General features: G+C 40.3%; 1 protein-coding gene across 1 annotated transcript in view; it reads right to left on the bottom strand.

Annotated features, from left to right (window-relative positions):
- Window positions 1–4,110: 4,110 nt before the first annotated feature.
- LOC130196152 (guanine nucleotide-binding protein G(q) subunit alpha) overlaps window positions 4,111–14,989 on the bottom strand; it is a 19,120-nt gene continuing 8,241 nt past the window's right edge. Inside the window, exons 2-7 of the mRNA XM_056418035.1 lie at window positions 12,922–13,106; window positions 9,776–9,930; window positions 9,495–9,623; window positions 8,922–9,051; window positions 8,104–8,257; window positions 4,111–7,587 (exon numbers count right to left, since the gene is read on the bottom strand). Coding sequence (XP_056274010.1) covers window positions 7,397–7,587; window positions 8,104–8,257; window positions 8,922–9,051; window positions 9,495–9,623; window positions 9,776–9,930; window positions 12,922–13,106 — 944 coding nt within the window. The 3' untranslated portion in view covers window positions 4,111–7,396. The remainder of the gene's footprint in view (window positions 7,588–8,103; window positions 8,258–8,921; window positions 9,052–9,494; window positions 9,624–9,775; window positions 9,931–12,921; window positions 13,107–14,989) is intronic.

Genomic DNA, 14,989 nt, shown 5'->3' with positions numbered 1-14,989 from the left:
AAAAGAAGAAATCTTATTTAATCACACACAGTTCGTGATGGTGCTACTGCACGTGTCCCCTCTGCCAGGGCTGGTCCAGCTAACTACCATATGTGGTTCTCAGGGAGCTAGCTTCTGCAGCTAGCGCTGAATTTTCAGAGGTTAGGTCACTTAAGCTCCAACCCAACGGTGCGCGATGGAAGCTGGGCGAGCTAACAGCTAGCCCGCGAGCTAATAACGAGCGCTAGCTTGCATGGCAATAACGAGCGCTAGCTCGCGAGCTAATAGCGCTAGCTCACGAGCTAATAGCGAGCGCCAGCACAAACCTTTAATTCTGCATGCATTGAGTTCTCAACACGTACTTTACAATGTGCAATGTCATCCTCAGAATTTTACAGAAGTGACAACACTGTTGATCAGGATCCATACAATTCAGTTAAGCACACATTTTTGGAAGGAAATGTTTTCACAGCAACTTAAAGACGCATTTGAGAGGGAATTGTCTGCATGTCTGCTATATGTTGCACTGAGGATTCATGAGATTTTGTATCTGCTTGTTTGATTACAGATGCCGTCAGAAATCAAGCCACACATGCATCCACTGATGAATCGATTCTGAAGCACGCCATTAGGTTGTTCAACCTGAGAGCAGACCGGGGTAGCTCCTGGAGGCGTGCTACTGTCGACGTCCCCCCCACTGAACAGACTTAAAAATATTATGTCCTTTTAATAAACAGTTTTTGATATTATTTCCGATTGCATTTCTTTTTTCCCATTGATGCATATTAAATAAATGTTCGCTTCATCTGTACTAAAGTAATAGATCCGGGCCAAATAAGCCGCTTTATGGAAGGGTCCACATTTAATGAATATCGGCGGATACGAGACGCGCATCCGTTCCGCTGTGCATCGAGCCTCCGATCCGGACCAGTTTAGCAGATCCGTTCCGGAGTTTGCCATCAGGTTCCTGTCATATGGAACGAAAGAATGGCGAAAAGATTAGGTAAGAGAAAAATTGATTCAGAATGCAGGTTATTTAACCTGCAGTGGTCAAACGATTATTTTTTTGTTCAATTCAAAGAAAAGGCCGTTTGTCTCATCTGCCAAGAGGCGGTGGCGGTATTCAAAGAATACAATCTGCGCCGACACTATGAATCCCGTCACAAAGACAATTATGATAACTTGCAAGGCCAAATGCGAGCAGACAAACTCTCAAAGCTAAAAAGTGGACTCCTAGCTCAGCACAATACTTTTGTACGCCAAGCTCAGCTAAACCTGTCATCCGTTCGGGCCAGCTTTCGGGTTGCTCAACTGATAGCAAAAAGTGGTAAACCTTTCACTGATGGAGAGTTTGTCAAGACATGTTTGAATGCTGTCGCGGAAGAGGTGTGTCCCGAGAAGAAAGATGTCTTTAATGCCGTGAGTCTGTCGGCGAGTACAATCACCAGACGCATTGAAGAAATTGGGGATAATGTATATGCCCAGCTGCAGCAGAAGACGAAAGAATTCGACTTTTTTTCATTAGCACTGGATGAGAGCACGGACGTGCAAGACACAGCGCAACTGCTCATTTTTATTCGTGGAGTTAGCGCAAACTTTGAGATGTGCGAGGAGCTGGCAGCCCTCCAAAGTCTCAAAGGGACTACAACGGGAGAGGATATTTTCGATAAAGTATGCCAAACCATGAAAGAGTTGGACCTAGACTGGTCAAAGCTTGCTAGCATCACGACTGACGGGGCTCCGAGTATGGTGGGCGCGTCTCGTGGTCTAATAGGACGCATGAACCGGGAGATGGAAGAACGTGGTCTCACCGCCCCGATACAAGTCCACTGCCTAATTCACCAGCAAGCACTGTGCTGCAAAGTGTTGAAGTGGGATTCTGTCATGAAGGTTGTGGTGTCATGCATAAACTTCATCAGAGCAAAGGGACTTGCACACAGGCAGTTCCAACAATTCCTGTCTGAACTTGAGTCTGCGCACGGCGATGTGCTGTACTACACACAGGTCCGATGGTTGAGCAGGGTCAGAGCTTTGAGGCATTTTTACGAGCTGCTCCCCGAAATTAACGCATTTCTTCATTCAAAAGATAAAACGGTCCCAGAGCTGATCGACCCAGAATGGAAATGGCACCTCGCATTTTTAACAGACGTGACAGAAATTCTGAACAGCCTTAACTTGCAGCTACAAGGCCAGGGGAAACTCATTTGCGACATGTATTCTCACATAAAAGCATTTGAGGTGAAACTTGAGCTGCTTTTGGAACAAGTGAAAAATACGAACTTCATCCATCTCCCTGCTCCCCAAAGCCTCTCTGCAGAGAACCCAGCGGTCCCGTTCCCTGCTGAAAAGTGTGTGGAAGCACTGCAAACATTGAAGGCGGAGTTCGGTTTGCGATTCCAGGAACTACATGTTAATGCAAAAGAAATCCGTCTTTTCCAGAACCCCTTTCTTGCCGACATCGATGAAGCCCAGCCTTCTTATCAGTTTGAGTTGGCCGACTTACAGAACTGTGATGTTCTGAAAGACGCATTCAAGCCCAACAGTCTCATTGACTTCTATGCCGCCCTCCCAAACGATACGTACCCTAACATAAAAAAACACGCAATGAAGATGTTTACACTTTTTGGCAGCACGTATATCTGCGAGCAAACCTTTTCACACATGAAACACCTGAAAACTCTGATGAGATCAAGATTGACAGATGAACATCTGCATCAGTGTTTGAGACTGACTGTGACTAGAATGGAACCTGACATTCAACTTCTCATCAGCCAGATGCAGGCCCACAGTTCACACTGATGAACATACATAGGTAAGCTCACTTTTCTGAATATAAACACATTTAATGATTATAACATCTACACAGCACAATACATTTCACAACCATACTGGTAGTGACATGTATTGTGCTGTGTAGATGCTGTATCACTTAGTTCGGTTTCTTAGCCTGCTTGCTTTGTGGTTTTCACAGGGAAGTTGATGAGAGAGCTGCAAACAGCGGTGTCTTCAAGCCGACTGGAACCTAAGGATAAGGAAGGAACACAAGAACTTTGAGAGACTGCTCTGACAACTAAACTAAACTTTTACCTGTTCAGATTGTGCACGGCACAACAGAAAGCTAATGTTCAATAACCTTTTTTTCTGTGAATAACCCAGAGAGGGATATTTGGTTATTATTTATTTCACAAACAGTGTTATTTATTTCCTGATTTTTTTCTGTGAAGAACCCAGAGAGGGTTATTTGGTTATTATTTATTTCATAAATAGTGCTATTTATTTCCTGACTTTATTTTCTGTGAAGATCCCGGAAAGGGTTATTAATGCTTGGTTATGTGTGGAAAACAATAAATCTTTACATTAAGGCACCCCTGCGATCGTCACACTTTTTCTGTTGCAAACTGACCCGGCCCTCGATCAGAGAAGGGAAAAGTTATGTGGCCTTCACAGGAAAAAGTTTGGGGACCCATGATTTAGAATGTAACACCGATCCTTAAAAGATATAAATAAACCTTATTTATGGTGGCAGGGAAACAAAGTATTCTGTTGCCTGTTTTTTCTTTCTTTTGCATTTAAAGAAATATAAATCACCCATGATAACAAGGAGAAAATTGATAGCACTGAAATCACCATGAAAAACACAGTTGACCCATTTAAAAAGGAACATAGCGTTTCATTCAGAAACATGTTGATGAATTGCATGGAATAGAAAACATTTTATATTATTATGAAATATAGTATTATGATTAGAGATCATCATAATAGCACTGTTTTTTTAAATTAGTCATTAATGTGCACCACAGCGTTACATATACAGTACATTAAGGACTGCGTGATTTAGAAAGAAGAACATAAACTGCTGAGACGCATCATTCGATTGCGTCACCCTGGAGATATGATGTTTAACATACAACATGAAATAAGCAGCAGAGATTTCAAATTGTCAACACCAGCTTTTTCAAAAGGAAAATCCAGCCTGAATACAACTCGCATGTAATGATGTGAACGTGTCATTCACAAGAAACGGCCCTTTGTAGCTCTTATTTATCAAACAAAATTATCAAATTATCATTTGTTATTTTTGCCAGGACAATGATGTACAAAACCAAAAGAATAAATAGTAAGTACCAAGTCTATTTTTTCATATTTTTATTACTCTTTGAAGCTCACAAACAGGGCCAGGCAATCTCTGCTCACTGGGTTGAATGCAGTGTGAATTGTTTAAACATGGCTTTCCCTTGAAGCAGCAGGGACAGTGTAAGTAAGTACTTTATCAAAGCAGGGACACAAGTTACCGATTACTGCAACTCTACAACAAGTGACCATCAACACTGATAAGTTGAAACTATCGTCCATCTTCGAAACTTCTCCTCTGGCAACAAGCAGAATCACATTAAACACCGTTTTTAACATCCAGTGAAATGTGTGACAAGTTCAGTTATTTTCCTATGAGGCCCTGCACTTGAGAAGTGGTTGTTGTAAGATTTACTCAGCTCTCACTGGGAATCGGGCTGGAATTTAACTTGTTGAAGCGGGTTTTGCCTGCCAAAATCAATCATCCTTGTAAGAAATTTTGCCTGCCAACTAAAATATGTGAAAACAACAGGACCTCTGAGGGAAGGCTGGTTGCCTGCCAAAGTGGCTGCTAGATGCCAAACCACAGCCAAATGTGGCGAAAAAAAACCCACCACAGGTGGCTGGTGGTGGATTAGAATCCAGATTGTGTCACATACCACAGATCTTGATAATATGTAGTTACATCAGGCTGTTTAATGCATTATAATGCACTGTGGCATACGTTTTAAGACATTAGTCTGATGTGACAATATTATGAAATCAATAAGGTGTGTTCATATTTCAATTCACTCATGATGTTCTTACATCCTGTAATGGTGTTATATTAGCTGCACTTCAAAGCTGTTCCCGGGGCGTCTTATAGCACAGAATAACAAGGAGAGACCACCAAGCCCGAACCAAACACTCCTCCAGCTGCACAGTGGGACGTTATTGGTTGCACTAGCTTCACTTCTCATAAAAACACAGGTGCCTTGTATGAGATTTCAGAGGCACAGCTTATTCAATAAGGCAATATGTACATGTGAACTGTTGTGTTTTTGTCTATTATCTTGTCATTTCATAAATAATGTCGAAAATAATACCATACATTTTAATGAAATGGTGGCATTCAAAATTGAATCAAAGTAAAACACAACAAATATAAAAGAACCTGTGAATGTACCATCCTAATTAGGCCAAATTGTTTGAGTCTTTCTTTGTGTTCACACTGACTATACTGAGTTTCTATTGGGGAGAATTTCCATCTGAGGTGGTAAAGGCGATGGCGTCCCCATTTAAAAGCACAAACAATCAGAAAATACAATCCGAAACAAGATTTTTTGTACAAAATCTGAGCCGAAGCTACACATAACCTGCCTGCCATCCACCCAGTTCTCGCAGTACTTGTTAAATGAAACATACTAAGGTAGTGGGGTGGGGAGTGCTCAGGATCACAAGGTATGCGACACACTACGAAATCACAAAGTTCGTAAATACTTATTGAGACACTGTGTGATGAAGTTCAATTTGAAACAAAATCAATGAGTGATGTGGTTACACCTATATGATGAGTGCTCTGGTTCTGAAGCCAGTTAAGAACTAAACTATTTCAATTAGCCCTGTAGATTGGATTCAGTCTGCAGTTGTTCCCCATATAAAAGTAAATTGAACAAACTGGCATACCGATCATGTGTTTTTAGATAAAGATATTTCTGTTCATGTCGTTTTGAAGCTGAACAATATCTCTTTGCTGAGAAACAAAACTAGAAAGACAAAAAAAGATTACATTCTCCTCTTTAAAAACAAGAACCAAACAAAAAACATGTAAATAACATTATTTCTTCTTCCAAAAATGAATTAGCCATTTGATGTACAATACAATTACATAGATACATATTTTCAACACCGCACATTCAATCTGCCAAAAATGTAATTACAAAGCCAACAAAGATTCTACAATATATATATATATATATATAGAAAGAAAGATGTATGTACAATGATTATAGCATTTATAATTGCACTATGCCTCAATAAATGTAAAATACAGGCGTGTTGCAAGTTGTTACAAACAATACTTAAAGTGACATAGAACGAGGAAATTGCAAATCAGCGGAGCCAATCAGAAAAAAAGAAAGGCCTACTTTAGTACAAACCAAACATCAACACTGTGTCCGTTTAACTAGGAATTAGCCAAATGTATTCTCCACTGCCATCGAAAGACAACAGTCAAGAGAGCTTGGGGGGATGGGGGAGGGGACTATTGACTGAGTTGGATACTTGCAGGAGTTGATACATAAAGTCAGTAAAGTCTTCATTCATTAGCCCTGCTCTTTTCCTGTCCTCAACACTTTTGGTTTCATTGAAGCAGCAAACAGCGCAAGGTAGAGAATATGGTGCTCGAATTTTTTTGGCATTTCACAATAAATATACAAATTACCATAATAAAAAGCGTTAATGTGGCACAGTTGAACATAATTTAACAACATGGTCTCATAAACCATCCTCTCCTCAATTCCCTTCAGTCTGTGTAAAGCAGTCAGCGACATCATCAAACTTCTCAACGTCATGGTTACGTCGCTGGAGAACTCGTGTGACTGTGAAGACTCTGGCTATTTCCTCCCAAAATGTGGAGAATGTACCTCCATAGTCTCACATCACCGGATGGTAGCAAAGTTAATGCAATAATATTACAAATAATAATAATAATAATTTCAGTCAATGAATACCAAATCAATAAGAAATCATTTTTAGAAATCACAGTTTATACGGATTAACAAGAGACTTGCCAACCGGTGCTTTGAAGGAGAATGAAAGCTGTCAATTAGTGATCTGTTACATCGTTTCCTGTTGGGCTAACAGGTAAACACCCAGGACGAAGCTTCAGAATGAACCGGCAGTTACGGGGAGAAAACAAGGTAAGAACACTTTTTCTTCTTGTTAGTAAAAAGGCAGGGAACAAATTGCATTAGTTCCAGCTCTGATGTAACTCACTGAGCCCCCAAACCTCACCTCAAGTGGACAAGGAAGTTTCTTTTTTTCTGTCAAACAAGCAAAACAATTTAAATAAAAAATCTTCACAATGCACAAAGGCTCAAAATGAGCATTGTTGCTGTACATATTCAACAGCCGCCAACCCCCCACCCCCCTTATTTCAACAACATCTTAAATAGCTAGATAACATTTACTTTGCTCACCCCTTGAGGACCAAAAGATCAACAAATGGAAAATAAATTAGGATTATGCAACCATTCGATTTTTTCTCCCTCCGATTATCTTTTCATGTGATTATACGATCTATCTTTTCACAGATTGCGTCAGTGAGTGTTTGCTGAGGGCCTCCTGTCGGGAGCCCTGCTGCGCTCTACACCAGGTTGAACTCCTTCAGGTTGAGCTGCAGGATGGTGTCTTTGACGGCGGCGAAGACAAAGCGGATATTCTCTGTGTCAGTGGCGCAGGTGAAGTGAGAGTAGATGATCTTATCGCTGTCTGGATTCAGGTCCACAAACATCTTGAGGATAAACTCTCGGCCTGCTTGGGCATCCCTCTGGGGGCCTGGAGAGGGGAAGACGAGGCTCCATGAATGCACTCGGCAGTTTCTTTCATCACAGTGAGTACCAATAACTTTAATCTAAATACGACAAAGTGACACTGTTGCTATTTAGGTGTTGTGTTTGCTGCCTTAATACAGGATATCGCTGACCAAGACAAACCGCTATATGGACTCGGCATTGGTCCAATACTATTCTTAAGGCTGATTGACATTATGTGTTACTCATAATATCAAATTACCAACAATACAAAAGTCACACAACATAACTCTCAGAATAAGTTACCTTTAGAAATCCATGTCCGAGAACCTTAACCTGTTTAACACCTTGTGCTTTTATACTGTACCACCATGGAGTTACACATGGAGGACATGGAGTGAATGTTGGTGTTTTGAGAACACCGCCATCAATTTTAAATTGGCAAGAAGATCTGTGAGCAGACTAGCAGCAGCTGAGAAGAGCTGAGTGCCTGGATGCTTGCTGAGAAGAGCAGACTTGACTCGATGTTGCAGTTACTCACCGTCATACTCTGGGAAGTAGTCCACCAGATGAGAGTACATGATCTTCTCCTCCAACAGGTCCTTCTTGTTGAGGAAGAGAATTACTGAGGAGTTTTGGAACCAGGGGTACGTGATAATTGTCCTAAACAGAGCTTTGCTCTCCTCCATTCGGTTCTACAGAGAGAGAGAGAGAGAGAGAGAGAGAGAGAGAGACACTTAATTAAACCACAGTTTTTCATACTCATTAAGAAGAGATTTTAATAAAGTTTTACTGCACCAGAGGGAAAGCAGTAACAATATGAGGCAGGCGGCCATATTGCCTTCGAGACTTCAATTTCTCCCTTGCACTTAATTTCCGTATTTAATTGAACAAAACAAGCGTTCTGAAAGCAAGCCGTATAAAATCACGCCGCTAACACGGCAGTACATTTAGAGTGCCAAACAGAATACCTCCTGTATATTGTAAAAAGGAATCTAGTGGCGTCGGCATGCAGAGGAAACGCAGCTGCTCAGTCTTCTCCTCTTTCTGCACGTTGCAGGTAACAAAGAAAGCAAAATACAAGGGCGCAAATACATCTGGCCGATCATTTACAAATACTTTCCTAGGGAAAAAAGGTGGAGGAGAGTCTGATTTCCATTGTTCTAAAGAAGGAATATCTTTTCATCTTCAGAGTCAGCTCATCTTCAACATCACATGAAATAATAAAGCGTTTAAATGGATGATGTTGGTTTGACCATGTGAAACTAAGCACCACACTAGTTTTAGATGTAATAACGTAGTGTGGTTATTGAGCTTACTTTTAGATTCAAATGTTCTATGCTCATGTTTATCATTCACCTCATTGTCCGATTCCACCAAAACTTGGTCGTACTCGCTGAGCGCCACCAGGAACATGATGGAGGTGACGTTCTCAAAGCAGTGGATCCACTTCCTTCTCTCCGACCTCTGACCTCCGACGTCCACCATCCTGTGACAGCAGCAGCATCAAGGAGAGAGAAAACAGCCACCATGAGCAACATGTTTGTGTATATATATATATATATATAGTTATATATATATATATAGAACTATATATATAACTGTATATATATATATATATATAGTTATACATATATATATATATAGTTATATATGTATAAATAACTATATATATATATAGTTATATATGTATATATAACTATATATAACTTTAGATATAAATATATATATAACTATATATATATATATAGTTATAAATATATATATAACTCTCTATATTTATAACTATATATATATAACTGTATATATAACTATATATATAGTTAAATATATATAGTTATATATATATATATATATAACGATTTAGAGTCTGTGTTGTGTGTAGACAATGTTATGTATGTTTTCTGATCCTGAACATGTTTCTTTCCTCACCTGAATATGACACTCTGCAGGTCAAAGGGATACTCAATGATGCCCGTGGTGGGGACCCGAACCCTCAACACATCCTGCTGGGTGGGAAGGTAGGCTGGCTCAGCGATCCGATCCAGCGCGTTCAGGTAACTTCAGTCGCAGAGAGAAGAAATGAACCAGGTGAGTATTTGTTATCACGGGAACCATCCAAGTCTCAAGTTCAATTCATACTCCACTCCAGAGTTTAGAAGTCTGGTTTTGATATCTGTATTGTCCCCCCCCCCCCCCATCTGTCTACTCACTATTTAGTGGAGTCTGAGAGTTGGTATTCCCTCCTTCGATCGTAGCACTCCTGGATGCCTGGGTCATTCCATAAACTCTTGATTGCATCTACATAAGGATTCTTTAACATGCTGACCTTTTCTACGTCCACCTCTCTCACAATGTTTGCGTTGCCCTGGAGTGAAGAAACAAAGAGAATAACTGCCATGACTTACGGAGACACATCGTACTTCATGTATCAAAACATCAAGCTTGTTTGATAATCCAAAAACACAGTGGCTATAAACTTTAGTTTATCGTTACATACAAATCATTTGACCTCTGCAATTAAACAATTTGGAACCGTGACCTGGAGGTCTACCTGTGTTGTTGAGTGTCTCTTTGACATGCGAACAGGACGAGCCAGGAATCAAACAGACAACCTTGTGATTATAGGAGGACTCCACTCTACCCCCTAAGCCATCGCCACCCCCAATGATGAGAATACAATTTATAGATTATGCAGTCCTAATTATCACTGGTTATTTTTCTCACTCACTCAACATATTCGAAATACAGAAATTACTTCACACCCACAGGCACAATATCAGAAGCTCAATCCCATCGGGATACAAAGAGGAAAGTGTTGCTGCCCCAGATCCCTATTAAAACTCTCTTGTGTCCCATGACAAGAGATGATCAACGTGTACCTGAATGTGAAATTGTTCCTCTTTTGGATACTGCCCTAATTATACATAATAAATTAACAGAATATTGTATAATGTAAGATGACCCAGAAGAAAAAACAGGTGTCCAGTACATATTACTTTCATTAGCCTACAGGTCAAATCATGACATTATCAGTGCCTAGATAGCCAGTATAAACACAATATAAATGTTTAATTTTCACTTCCTTTGCGATGTCAGTGAACTCATTTGTCAGAGGTATAATACTTCCTATTTTAGCCGTATGTATATGAGAGCGGAAGGATGTTGACAGGCAAGTCAGTGGTTATGTTGTACACATAACTTAGATTTCATCATAAACGTTGTTGTTTGTGTACTATTCTAAGTACTGAATGTCTCATAGAAAACCATGATGTGTAAAACACACAACAGCCCATAATTTATTCCAAATACTAAATCTATAAAATATGAATGAGCTGGTTGTAAACTGGAATATCTGTATAGCGAGATGTAGGATGGTAGAAAAGGTTTAGCCACAAGCTGTCTTTAAAAAAAATATATATATATATTATCATATTTGAGGGATTTGCTTGGTTTGTATTGTGTATAAAGTTGGGCCACCAATGATAAATGTCTGGGCTGAAACAGTACATTCAGTTTTATTCTTTATGTGCATGCAAATGTGGGACGGGAAGCAACATGGACACTGTGATCCACCTGAACAGCAGAGAAGTCGTGCAAAATTAATACCTCAATGCTGACAGTGTGAACCATGTTCTTTCACAAAAGCTCAATGTTTAAAAGATAAAATCCTTACAAATAAAAGCCTTACAAATAAAACTGTCAACATATTAACTATTAACTGTCTGATATATATCAGTAATCTCACATTATCGGGCCCGATTACTCAGAAATACATATCCCAAACTAGGTTTTGTTTAAAAAAAACATCTAACTTCTGATGTAAATAATCAATGAATGTACAATCAAATGTTCTGCCCAGCCCGATAATTAATCTATTCACAATAAAGGAAGTCCCTCCTTCAATAAAACTAATTGGAGCCACGGGCGACTGGTCTCCTTGTTGATCAGGGTCGTCGTTAGGCCTATTTTAGGGGGGCATGTGTTATTTCTAACTCCTACATGCTACCTGGTATGTATGTTCTCTCCTCTTCAAATTACAATCCAATAGCCTATCATCATAATTAACAATAAATTACTGGGCACTAGAACCTTGGGGAGACTGCTGCGCTGGCTTTCTCACTCTGGCAAGTAACGTCTCTCAACGACAGCCAGGAGTTTAGCTCAAAGTAAATGATGCACAGAGTGAACTTGTAAGTCCAGGTATTTACAGAATGTGTCTGTCGGTATTTGTTAACAAGTGCTACCTGTTTACATTTAGGTTTACTTGAGGCAAATGAAAGGGAAACTTAGAAACTGTCTCCAGTGAGTCAGAGCGTGATCGAGCAAATTCAATATGAAAGAAATAACTATCGACATCTCTCTATTCTCTGCATTAATAGATATTATTATTATATTCTTTTCCATTGAATGGTATATTTGACACTGAACTAGTTCATCTTTAGCTCAGTGATAGTGTCCAGATGAGCATAAAATATCATTATGACCCTGAAATGGATATCCGGGGCGCCCCCAAAAAATTGCGCAAACAGGTCTTGCCATACCACTTCGCCCCCCCTTTCTTTGAATCCTACAAACGCCCCTATTGTTGATTTATAGATATGGCAATGCTGATAAAATGTGACCAAAAAGCATTCCTAATATTTCCATATTATCAAACATCACCTTGACTATCACATTTTTATAATCCATTTTTCAGTGCATTGTCAATACAACTCTTACGGTCCTGATACTTATCCCTAAATTATGATCTGACTTGAGGATATCACACTAAAATTGAAGAAATAATGTATTCGTGACCAAATCTCTACCAAACCCTTCAGCAAACAATGTCTGACTGGACTGTGGCCAGACAGGAATGAGCTGAAGCAGCGTGGTCAGCTGTCACCTCACATGGTCTGAGTTATAAAGAAGGGTTGCAGAGGTAATGATGCTCCACTACGTTTCATTTGACATTCTCACAGGGAATAAACTGTGAGTGAGAGGTTACGGTATCAGCTCCCAGAGCTATGATTACTGAACTAGGGTGTGAAATGACCTGCTGCAGTCATGATAAGAGTATATGGCAGTTCTCTCTTGTGTATTTGTGTTACTGTACATGCACTCATGTATTTGAGTCTACTGAAACACGCAGATATAAACACACACAGGGGCACAGATGGAGCGCTTAAAGGACACAGGAAGTGTCATAAAGGACCGGAAACATTTAAGGATGGCTGCTCCAAATAAGATAGACAGCAATCTAAAAATATACAAGGACGCTGTGGCCACTTTCTAGAGTTGTTTTACTCACCCTTCACAACTGTGGTCATTTCAGTTGAGGAATGTGAAATGGCTTTGGTGAATAGATCTAATTTACCTTGTTGTGCTCATATTTGTAGGGGACCATGAGCGTCTCTGCGGCTCGGATCATGGCCTGCATGGCTGTGTAGATGTTCTGGTAGACCAGTTTGGTGAAACCCCTTTTGTCCTCGTCAGAGTAACCGATGCCGTGGATAATCCTCATCTGTTTGATGAATGTGCTCTTCCCACTTTCCCCAGTGCCTGAGAAGAAAACAGGGACAGGGGAAACAACACATTGAAGGTGATTATTCTGTAGGTTTGCTCAGTATTATGTTTAACCAGACAACACATGGAATGTCTTGCGTCAGCATTCACGTTCCTTGAAAGGACATTTAGTCACTTTTTACTTTCCTGGACAAAATAGAAACCGCAACAAAATAAGCACAAGTTGGATTATCACAAAAATAGCTATTAATAATCTAATAATGTAGGCATAATTGGCTAAAAGGCTGCATAGAGTTGAGTGATAATTCTCTTTGGATCACTCTGAAAAACCCTTTTTACACATCATGTGAGCCATTGTTATTATAGAAATGTGAATTAATAATCTTTAAAGTCAATAAGTAAACAATCTAAAACCTTTAAAAATGTAAATGCGAGGACTTTTCCTGCGGTGGAACATAGCTGAATTGTGGCATTATGGATTACAACATCCTGTCTGGTAAGACACATTTTTCACACATTACTACACACAGATGTACAACACATGCACATCGACATACAGTGGATGTACTCACTCCCTGAGTCAGTCACACATCTAATATCATGCGCTGGCTGCTTTCCTCTTTGCTTGGTCTGGTGGCAGACCAAGAACAACATCTCTCTCCTCTCAGTGGTGACAGGGACTATTTGTGTGTGAAGAGCCGGGGGTGTAATTTCTCTTTGCTTCATTGAGCATCTTGGCAGAGCAACTGAAAGATCTAACTTCACCTCACCACTAACTCTTGAATAACTTTGGCAGGAAGGATTGATGTGTGTGTGTTTTGCATCTCAGTGGCCAAGAGACGTGTAGCCTACTTGATTCCAGTGTGACCTAAAGTCTCTGTTATAAAAGTGTTGCACTCCTTTATATTGTATAATATGAACTTCATTTTAGCCAAATTAGCCTCCCTACTGCAGGCCCACAACACAGACAGAGCATGTAACAAAGCCAAGCTAAAGACTAAGCACTGAAATACCATAACCTCTAGAGAACTACTGTCGGGTTGCCAGTTTAAAAGCCTGGAATGAGGATGAAAGGCAGTAATACTCAAACAGGAATTAGCACAGTTACCCTGGAAGTGCTCTTGAGCCCAGCACAAAACCCATCAAAATACTAATCAATGTGAATGCCCTTTATGTTTTTTCCCCGTGTCTCTTGTGTCCCCTGTGTGTACCCTGTTACGTGTGCGTGTGTGTGTGTCATGGGCGTGGCTTCCGGCACCTGGCCTCATCTCCACACACCTGCACGTTCACCGTTTCCAGTGTTATTTAGACTCTCGGCCTCTCTAGGATTTAGATTGCTCTCGTATTGTGTTTTTGACTTCCTACTAACCCCTGTTCCCTGCGCCCAGGATTCCCACGCCTGCACGCCTGCTCAGCTGCTGCAACTCACGCCACCTCACCGTTCTGCCTACAATCACCTCTTGTCCTACGTCCTCATTAGGGTTCCCTTTTAATAAACCCATTGCCTTCACCCAACCTTGTAGTCCCTGTGTCTGCGCTTGGATCCAGCCAAAACCGAACTCTCACCCATGAAGCACAGATGAAATGCCACCATGCACACAACATATGTTGCTTATTTATGCTAAAATAATACATTCAAGCTAAATATACGTCATTCTTCACACTGTCACTGCGTTATCCTTTGGTGCACTTTACCTTGTAGCACTAAAGGGTGGGTGAGACTCGTCACCACCTGCTTTCCAACTACACACTCTGTCCACCTATAATGTAGCATTACTTTAACCTCAATAACAAGTCGTAGTTGTTACAGGCTGTGCAACAAGAGTTAATGCTTTACGGCATCCGCCTTAAAAATAGACACAGTCTACTTTTCAAACAAAGTAGAACTGTTAGGATCTAGAGTTTGTGTTGTTTAGAAG

The sequence above is a fragment of the Pseudoliparis swirei genome, chromosome 7 (genome assembly GCF_029220125.1).
Source record: "Pseudoliparis swirei isolate HS2019 ecotype Mariana Trench chromosome 7, NWPU_hadal_v1, whole genome shotgun sequence".
Taxonomy (NCBI): Eukaryota; Metazoa; Chordata; class Actinopteri; order Perciformes; family Liparidae; genus Pseudoliparis; species Pseudoliparis swirei.
Note: the sequence above shows the minus strand (reverse complement) of the source record. Positions and strands in the feature narration are given on the sequence as shown.